This window comes from Staurois parvus, unplaced genomic scaffold (assembly GCF_062004578.1).
Source record: "Staurois parvus isolate SC_StPar_1 unplaced genomic scaffold, SC_StPar_1.0 ptg000209l, whole genome shotgun sequence".
NCBI lineage: Eukaryota > Metazoa > Chordata > Amphibia > Anura > Ranidae > Staurois > Staurois parvus.
Window position 1 is genome coordinate 9,688,252 of NW_028318005.1, and position 10,443 is coordinate 9,698,694.

The window sequence follows — 10,443 nt, forward strand, 5'->3', positions numbered from 1 at the left end:
CCCTGTACTTGCTCTTCTAATTATCGATCTACTTGGTCATCTGCCTACCTACCTGTCAGTCCGCTGTCTACTTGCCCATCTGTGTCTATTTAATCCTTTGTCTTACTGGTGGTTGTTTACTAAAACTGGAGAGTGAAAACTCTGGTGCAGCTCTGCATAGAAACCAGTCAGCTTCCAGGATTTGTTGCCAAACTTAAACAAGCTGAAGTTAGAAGCTAATTGGCTGCCATCACAACTGCACCAGATTCTGAGTGCACCAGTTTTAGTAAAACTCCTCTATTGTGTACTTGCCAGTCTACCTTCCTGTCTATCATTTTAACTTTCCTTTCTTAGCATTGTGGTAAACAGTACATTTGTCTAATTCTAAATATGACACAAATGTTTCCCAGATTACAGCTACTAAGACTTATTTTCAGAGCTCCCTTAAGTTACATCCAGTCATGGTCTGTAAAAAGCTTTCTTCCATGCCTTGTCATTAATGTTTGTCTTCTACTTACAGAAACCGTGGCCTTGGATGACTGTGATGGCGGCATTGGTAGCCGTGACCGCAGTGATGCTGTATCCCAGCCTCAGCAGAGGCTCACCGTGAGACTGCTCATCAAAGCCATGTACTGTCCTCCATCGTAGCCAGCATCGCTCACATTTGGAGAACATACACACCGAAAAAAATGGATCCTTACTCTTCCTTTTTACCTCTAAAAAAGAACCCACAAGTCTCTGAGAGAACAGCAGTAGGGCCATTGCTTTAACCTGTAATATATGTAATAGTCCAGCAGGGGAATAAAGATATGACTTTATCTTACTTTAGGCAAGACTTTGCTTGCTATCTTTCATGTACCTGTTAAGTCTAGTTTGGTGGTATCGGAGATACTGTTATGGCCTTGAGCAGGCTTTTGGTACCAAATTATTTATGATGTTTTGGGTTTGTGGCTGTTTAACTCTTAAACGTCTTGTAAAGATCATATAACCTTTGCCATGAGAAACACACACACATCAAAGTATAGCAACGAGATACTGATGGAATTGTTCAGCTGTCCCATGTGTCATAGAGCTGTCTGGATCACACTCCTTCTTAAAGAGAACTTACAATGTCTACACTAATTTTAGTTTATGTTGAGTTCACAACCAATATACATCCAACTTTGTACTTTAGTCAACTTTTCTTTTCCAACCATGGGATTGTGAAATAGTGATGATCCGTGTTTTAATGTCCACCTTAATGGAATACACACTATGTTGCATTGTTTTTCACAAATGTTTAGAAGAAGATTGAAGATGTTCAGTCATCCAGTCCAATCTGTTGGAATGGTGGACTGTCTTTTAAACCTTCACTTGAAGCTGAACTCCAGGCATATGTAAAAGACACAAATTAATGCAGCTCTGCGTTTATTCATGCATCATTAAATTTATTTTTTTACAAGCAGCCAGTGTAAGTACCTGAATTTGACTTAAGCATCAGCAGAATTTAGACTGGGGGAGGGGGGAACATCACAAGGAGCTAGTCAGCTGTGCTGCAATGCTCAAGCAGTAACAAGTAACATGCTGACAGGAGAGAGCAGAGATATGATCTTGTTTACTGCTTTTCATTTTACAGTCAGTCACAGGCTGGAGGAGGAAAAAGACCTGTAAGTGAAACTTAACTGCAGAAGAGAAAAATCAGATCTGTCTGCCAGACAGGGCTGTGTGTATGACTGAGTGGTCTAAATCTCAGAGCTAGATGGACAGAAATACAAATCCTTAAGACCGGTAAAACCACTCCCTTAAATGTATTTTTTTATGTGTAAATAACTGCTTGGAGTTCAGCTTTTAGTTATTATTTGGATCATATTGTTCAGGCTTTTGAAATGCAGTATGACTGATGACATGAATTTGAAGATGAAATTATTAGACTTTACATGCTTTAGCATGTAGTTCCATGACAGCTGAAGGATGGAAGATTTTCCAGTCTTGGTATACAGTGTTCTAATTGCAGTCATGCGATTGCTATCAAACTGACACTTGTTGATGGGCTCCAGGATGCCGCCTAGTGGTGAGGGTGAATCTAGAGGTAGCACATTAATTGAGGAAGTTTGTCTATGTTGCTGCTAATGGTTTACTGTCTGCCCTTAGTCTAAAGAGAAGCTCCAACCTTTAAAGTGTTACTAAACACACAACAGTAAAATCAGCCTGTATATGCAGTAAAGCATGCTTGTTATACTCACTGTGGAATCTAAGGGGTTAATCCACTGCATTGTGTAAAAATGTTTTTTGATCCTGACTTCTCTGAACCTCCTTCCAGCGTCTCCCTCTTATCTCCTGATAAGACATATTGTGTGGAGTCACTCTGCCTATGCTCAGTTTGGTGTTTTGTTTTTTTTCTTGGGTGGGTGCATGTGATTAGCATAGGGCCAAACAGCACTGTCCGGACAGGTCAGGGATTCTGCATCCTCCTAGAGCAGAAAGAAAAATTTCTCCTACAAGCTTTAACCAGTGCTCTGCTGAACACTGATAGAAGTCACAAGACTGCTCTAACTGCTGATGCAAAAAGGTATTTAGCAGTTTATATTTACTAAAATAATTGAATTTATGTGTACTATGGGAGACCAGATAGAGTGAATGCAGGGTTCTAGGTTTAGTAACACTTTAAGCTAACCTCCACTAAAGACTAGTTTTAGGGGAGAAGGATAGGATTATCATAAATTCCTAAAATATAATTTTTTTTTTTTTAACTTTTACTGATGAGGTCCATATAAAATTCCTCCATCTCTTCCCCATCGACTGTGAATCCTTAGGGTAAAATGTACAAGTGAAGGAAAGAGAGCAGATTGATGGAAGATTTTCACATCAGGGATGCAAAAGGCAATCATAATTGTAAATGTTTTATCCTCCAAAGTTTTTATTAGAGGTTTTCTCTAGTACTAAAAAAAAAAAAAAGAAAGTGCTTTTTTGCTTTGCATAAGATTATGCACATAAAGGTATGCCAGTTATGTTGCACTGTTTTACGCTGTTCAACGCTGCAGTACTGTTGAAGCATCCCCAGTGGTAGTATCAATTACAGCTTGGGCTTACATGAGGTGGGATGTATAACGCTGGCTGTGATTGATCCCATAAGTGGGCATTCATGAGCAGCATTGGAGGATGAGAAGAGCAGTGCTGGAGCATGGATAGATTTTATTGAAGGGAAATAATATATTTTATTTTTAAAATCAACTGAAGTCAAGAGCTGTTACAACACTCCAGGTTCCACAGTGCATACGGTGCCACTCTACAAGTAGAGGCACTCATACTAAATTCTGCCTACCGTCTTAAACTAAAGTTCCACTGTAAAAAAAAAAAAAAACAGCAGGCAGGCTTTTATTGCAGAAGAGACATGCAATGTCTGCTATAAAATGCCCCTACTTGCCTGCTCGTTGTCTTCTCCGGCGCTTTAAACTGAGATGCACATGCACAGCTCAGCTTACAGCGTTGTGCCAGTGTCTGAGTGCTTGGATGACTGGCTCCTGTGTATGTGCATGGGTCTAGACATCCTGCTCCCGTCAATGAAGAGGCCCAAAGACCGGCACTCAAAAGAAGGTGCCAGTGTGGGCTGTTAGACTGGTGAGTAGTAATACTTTTGATTCCACTTTAAAGTTGCTGGCTGTAGAAGAACTAACTGCTTGATATGTTTTTATGAAGCATAGAATTATGTGCTGCCCTGCAAGCCTTATTGTGGGCAAGGCAATTACATTTTTTTCTTTCATTTCTGTGACTGCGTTAAAACACTGTGCATACTGTCTTTCAGCTGTTTGGAATGTCCTAACTATGCAAATTAGAGATGCACAGATACTCTTCTTTTTTTTTTTTTAAATTGGTGTATGAGTACCGATACTTTCGGTCAAGTACTCGCCAAGTACTGATACTTTGCGGTGTGATTTGCATCCATACAAAATGAATGAGCACAAATTGCACTGCAAAGAATGGCATGCAATTTGAAAAGGAATGTGGTGAGATTCATCTCCAAATTGCCCGCAATTTCTCCACCGCTCCTGTGTGAACCCGAGCTTGTTATAGTGATTTTACCCTGAGTTCACACAGGAGCAGTGTGGGAAACCGCATGCGATTTGTACAGGAATTGCATCGTATTCCAGTTCAAATTGCATATCAATCTTTGCAATGCAATTTGCACCCACTTCATTTTGTATGGACGTAAATTGCACCCCAAAGTATTGGTTTTGCCTACCAGGAGCATTTTCACGAGTACTCGTGCAAAATACTTGGTATCAGTGCATCACTAATGTCAATATTAATTTTGTAAATTACAGCACTGCTAATCCCTATTTGCACTTACACTAACCACATAACATAACCTTAATGTCGGTTCAAAAGAGCTGCCTGCTTTCTGTCCAAAGTACACTATTCTTTATGGTGCCCCAGTGTATCTAGGGAGTGTGTTGAGGTGCTTCACATCAGAACTGCTTCTCTCCTCCGGTAAAAGAAGTCCATGGGAAATCCAAAGGCAGCTTGAAGCAGGAGATAAGGTGAACTGCAGGTAAGATGCAGCTGCAGTGAATTTACAACTACCTTAAAAGGTAATAAACTGATGTCAAAAGCATTTGTTCATCAGCACAGGTCATAACAGTCAAGCATGTGTAGTATATAAAAATGAAAAATGACTGCATTTCCTTCAATCATGATCAGTGTTGATGGTGGAAAAAGCATAGATGAGGCATGCTTTCCACAATCTTAAAAAAAAAAAAAAAGCAGGCACAAAACATGAATTATCCTGGGTGTCTGGCTCAAGAATTCAGCTTATTTGCATATTAGGAGACCTCTGAGAGCCTCTGAGACTGAGGTGGTGAATTTTTATAAATCCTTGCAACTCCACCAGTAGACTCAATAGAAATCTGGTGTTCTTTAACAAACCCTTACCCAAACTTCAGAAAGCCAGAACTAGTTATCCAGTAAAACAATAGACCACATTCACCATGGGGCAAAACCTTTGTCCATTTTCCATGTTTTATACACCCCTCTGTGTTTAAACTCTGAAGATAAACTACTGTGTTAAGAACATTCTTGGACAGCTCTGATGACAGACGACCCTCATATTTGGCCCCAAAATCGCCATCAATGACTGAAGTACCATGGATCAGCATAAATGAAAATGCAATCCTATTTTCAACAGCAGATACAAGAGACTGTTCTACTATAAGATCTCATGATATCGCCTTCAACTTCTGGAATTGTCTACAATCCAAACTGTTTCCATGTGTATTCCAGACACAAACCCTCTGACATCTTCTTGTGTGTATTTTCATAGCTTATCACTACAGCTTATTGTATAATTGTCAGTGGTGGTAACACATCAACAGTGCATTGTGTACATAGTGCCAGATAGCACATAAAAATTGATGGACTTGTTGGCCTTTTAATGCTGTTGGTTCACCATGCCCCTGGTAAGAGAGTATGGCATGGTGTGAGCTCTGCATTGGTGGATATTTTATGAAGAACTAAATAGATGACATTATTTTTGCCATTATGGAAATTATAATCTATTTATTACTGCAGATTTTGGTGGTTTTCACTCTTGCTTGCATGGTGCCCCATTTACATTGATCATCATCAATCCTCACCATCACATTTATATCATGTCAGTGTACAGATAGCATTATCGTGCAGAGATTCTTTGCTGCCAAATAGCTATCACAAATCTAACATGTTGCAAAGTACCCATAGACATTAGACCATTTGTCCAATACAGGCAATATGGGTATCTTTTAGGAACATGGATATTAAGGGCACCAGGGGCTAAGGAAAGTTGATAAACTTGGTTGGGAAATTGTCTGATCCTCCTATAATTTATTGTCAGGTGGTTGTATGGTGTCTACATAATGTCTTAATCTACCACTTTTTTCATATTTTTATGTGGTCATAGAAGAGCGGACCCTAAAGTGTAACTGTGGTCAGGTGAATGGGCATTTACATATTCTTAAGCATTAAATAAACTTTAAAGTATGCCCTTACTTGACTGACTTGTGTATCTGCAGCCACTGTGGTGTAGTTCTTCAGAGTTTAAGGTAGAAGCTCCTCAGTTTTACTTTGAGTTTAGGTAGCTGTTTTCCCTGGCCAGTCCTCTGACCTCTTAAGTAAACACCCAACTTGAACATCTTCAATGCTTTTTTGTGAGAATTAATTTATCCAAAGTGCCTGCAGCTACAGACATCAGTGATGGTCTATTGTAAAGCTTATTTACCGCTTATTAAGAATGTTATTTTTTTTTATTTTTCAATGTCTATAGCATGGCCACAATTTTAGTTATGACCTAACAATTGCCAAATAGGGGTTGAGCCTTGTACTCCCAAATCCATACTCCTTCCAGATGTTTGTTCTAAAAGTACTGTATGTTTGAAATGTACAAAGTTTCACTTTGCTGGAAGTCTTTTAAAACTAGTGACCATTTTTACTATCAAATATGTTCTATTATCTTCGTCAATGTTAAGATTTTTTTTCATGATTTGTAAAAATTACATAGTTTATAGGAAATGGGCATTTTTAGACCAGGGATGCATAGCCTGTGAGACAGTATCTCAAGTGGAGGAGTGACGTTTATTTGTGGAGTTCCTATACTGACATTTGTATTACATTGTTTTAGGGACGTAAAATAAGGCCAAGAACATTTGCGACCTCATAGGGCTTGTGTTTGCCTTACAACTGCTCTTTTCCTCCTATAAATCAACGAGAATTCAAAAGAAGCTTAATGCTGCTTAGGAGGTTGAATGCAGGTCAGTGGGAAAATAGAAGCACCTGTGAAGGAACTTTGAAGGATCTTACAACTTCAGCTTGTATATAGACAGTGTATACACAAGCTTTAACAAAGAAATTATTGAAGCAGAATAAGATGCATTAAAACTACTTGCCTTCCTGTTGCTGATCCAGAGGGATCTTGGGAAAGCTCAGGATTCCATTTCTTGCAAAAAGATCCTACAAGGGTGTGATTCCAGGAGTGTTTGGGATCCTTAACTTTCCCAGGGTCCTACAAGAATATTTACTGATGTTGTCTTGTCTAGTGTGTTGGAAGCTTTGGGAGTAAGGCTAGTATATTTTTTACTATTTTCTCCCAAAGTTTTTTTTTCCCATAATGTGTTTTGACATCAGAAGTGTGTGTGGCCACAGAAACTGACCTTCCTTTTTAGTGCAAAGTCTGCTTTAAACTCAAGCTTAAGGGTTTAAAAAAAAAAGGAGTGCTAACTGTAACTTTAAGTTTAAAGCAATGCTGTAGCCTGTTAGCAGCGTGTTTAAAGTGACAGTGTGCGTTCCTATTAAGATCAGTTTTGAACATCTCCAGATTGGTGCTGTATTCTATTATAAAGTCTTCAAGGTTGTAAATGTCTGAAATCAAAAATGAACAAACCATATATCCTATATTGTATACTTGCCTCTATCCGAAGCACCTACTTTTCTGTCTCCTCTCTCATTCCTTTGCTATCTGCACGAGTCACCTCTTACAGTCTATGCAGATGCCAGACAATCCCAGGAGATGGCCCCGACCCCCCTCCAACACACACAAGGTGAATGGCAGCCTCAGCTGCGCATGTGTCCTTGTAAGACTGTATGGTGTTTCCCTTCCCTCCACTCAGGGTTCAGATTACACTCACTCCCTGTTCTACACTGTTCAGTTTATGAAATTAGGTCCCTACCCCTGTCTTTTGGAGCTGAGAAATGCTGTCTAAATGATGTACTTTGAATGGCAGTAGAGGAAAGATGGCTACAGATAAACAGGTACAACTTATGTAGGATGATTTTTTTCATCATTTGTGTATCACCAAAGGCTAGTCACTTCACTGGGTATATGTACGGGTTTACAACCACTTTAACAAAGATGCCCGAAGCTTTGACCATGCTTTGTAAAAGCTTGCTGTACACTGTTTTTAAACAAGCTGAAGCCCATTTGTACAAGGCTATTCTAGAATGCATTTGAATCTAGGCTCAACACACAAGCCCTTATATGCATGATTCCAAAGACACCCAATCACTTGGGGCCTGACTTCAAAGTGGTTGGGCATGGCTGCTTTAGGTTAATGACAACAGATATGTGATTGCTATTACACTCATTTCCATTTCCATTGTGCTGTTTCAAAACGCTTAAGTTCATGTGTGTCTGCTGAATCTTTTATGGGACTACAGTGCTCTAGTCATGCAAGAAGCACAGCTGCAAAAGTGGAATCCCATTGAATGTTGCCTTGAGATCAATTGTGTACTGTATTGCTGAGAGTATAAAACATAGGCAAATGTTTAGGAATTCTATAGGAATAGCATATAGGGTAATACGTCTGGTGACGTTAGAGAAGTTGTGAAGCTGAAGTTCCTCTTTGTTTGCTTTGTACACACATGTAACATGCCTTCCTATTAACTGTCCACCACTGCAAGCCACCCTGACCACAACACTCATATGCCGGTGGTACTTGGTACCTCTTGTATATAGGTTATTGCAAATATTGTTCTGAGATGCTAAACTTCAGAATTACATTTTTTTAAGTAAATAATTGTTTTAAATCTATTTTGTAAAGATATAAAGGTTCCATAGAATCTCTGGAGCACAGATTACAGATTAAACTATTTGCACTAACAATTGTGATGTGCATGATTTAATAAATAACTTTACTCTGGAATCTCTATGTGGAATTATTTTTTGGGGGTGGGGGTGTGCATTTTCAGTGTGTGCTGAAAAAAACATTGCCACTAATTTTAACATGTAAAGGTCATTAAAGGCCCCATTTATATAAGCAGTATGGCTTTCCTGCAGTCAGACCCCCTGTTGTAAAAAAGCACTGCAATGTGATTTCCAAGTGTGCATTTTAATGATCATGCAGAGTTTCAACTTCATTTCAATCATTAGAATGATTTAAAGGATACGTTCATCTTTGGGAACATGTTACATGTTCCCGGTTTTCCTGCAGCCGCTGCCCACTGCCCCCTTCTTCCTATGACAGAAGTAGTGGGAGAAGTTCCCCGTACTAGATGCCACTTTTCAAAAACCGCACAGCCATGCAGGGCTTTGCCCAGACGATGGTGTCATTTTATTCACAGTCCTCTGTGAATGAATGGACTACAGGTCCCTACAGCTTTAGCGGCTGGCAGCTTGTAGTCCTCAATGAACTACCATGGGTCTCTGGAGCACTGTGGTAGCTCTTTGATTTTCTCTGTCAGAAGTGTCAGCTTGCTTGTACGAGATGTACGAGCAAGCACATATATTGACAGTCTGAAGGAGACCTGCATGAATTCAGCGATCTGCCTATTGCTGGCGCAATGCTTTTGGAGGCTCCTAAAATAATAAATGCACATTTTTTTTACCTGCAAAAAAAATGTGCATTTTTTTATACACTGCTCAAAGAGCATCGTCAATTAAACTCCTGGGATATTGATCTGGTCCGTTTAGTAGCAGCAGAGGTTGTTAATCAGTTTCTGCTGCTTTTTTGTTAATGAAATTAATAACAGGTGCACTAGATGGGCAACAATGAGACGACTCCCCAAGACAGGAATGGTTTTACAGGTGGAAGCCACTGACATTTGTTTCCCTACTCATCTTTTCTGTTTTTCACTAGTTTTGCATTTGGCTAGGTTCAGTGTCAATACTGATAGCATGAGGTGATACCTGGACCCTACAGAGGTTGCACAGGCAGTCCAACTCCTCCAGGATGGCACATCAATACGTGCCATTGCCAGAAGGTTTGCTGTGTCTCCCAGCACACTTTCAAGAGCATGGAGGAGATTCCAGGAGACAGGCAGTTACTCTAGGAGAACTGGACAGGGCCATAGAAGGTAATTAACCCATCGGCAGGACTGGTATCTGCTCCTTTTGTGCAAGGAGGAACAGGATGAGCACTGCAAGAGCCCTACAAAATGACCTCCAGCGGGCCACTGGTTTGAATGTCTCTGACCAAACAATAAGAAAAAGACTTCATGAGGGTGGCCTGAGGGCCTGATGTCCTCCAGTGGGCCCTGTGCTCACTGGCCAGCACCATAGAGCTTTATTGGCATTTGCTATTGAACACCAGAATTGGCAGGTCCACTACTGGCACCCTGTGTGTTTCACAGATGAGAGCAGGTTCACCCTGGGCACATGTGACAGATGTGAAAGGGTCTGGAGAAGCCGTGGAGAAAGTTATGCTGCCTGTGACATCGTTCACCATGACCATTTTGGTGGGGAGGCCAGTGATTCGTCTGGGGAGGCATATCCCTGGAGGGACACACAGACCTGTACAGGCTAGACAACGGCACTCTGACTGTCATTAGGTATCGGGATGAAATCCTTGGACCCATTGTCAGACCCTATGCTGGTGCAGTGGGTCCTGGGTTCATCTTGGTGCATGACAATACCCAGTCTTATGTGGCGAGAGTGTGCAGGCAATTCCTGGAGGATTTTTTTTTTTTACCATTGAATGGCCCTCATGCTCGCCTGACCTAAATCCAATAGAACACCTCTGGGAT

At 40.4% G+C, this 10,443-nt stretch overlaps 1 protein-coding gene across 6 annotated transcripts in view; it reads left to right on the forward strand.

Annotated features, from left to right (window-relative positions):
* Positions 1-8,624, forward strand: part of SLMAP (sarcolemma associated protein) — a 239,621-nt gene extending 230,997 nt beyond the window's left edge. For all 6 annotated transcript variants that reach the window (XM_089678751.1, XM_089678750.1, XM_089678753.1 and 3 more), the window contains one exon: positions 500-8,624. Coding sequence is in view for 4 of the 6 variants with exons in the window: in XM_089678750.1 (XP_089534876.1) it covers positions 500-589 (90 nt within the window). In the remaining 2 variants the exon portion in view is untranslated. The remainder of the gene's footprint in view (positions 1-499) is intronic.
* The last annotated feature ends 1,819 nt before the right edge of the window (positions 8,625-10,443 follow it).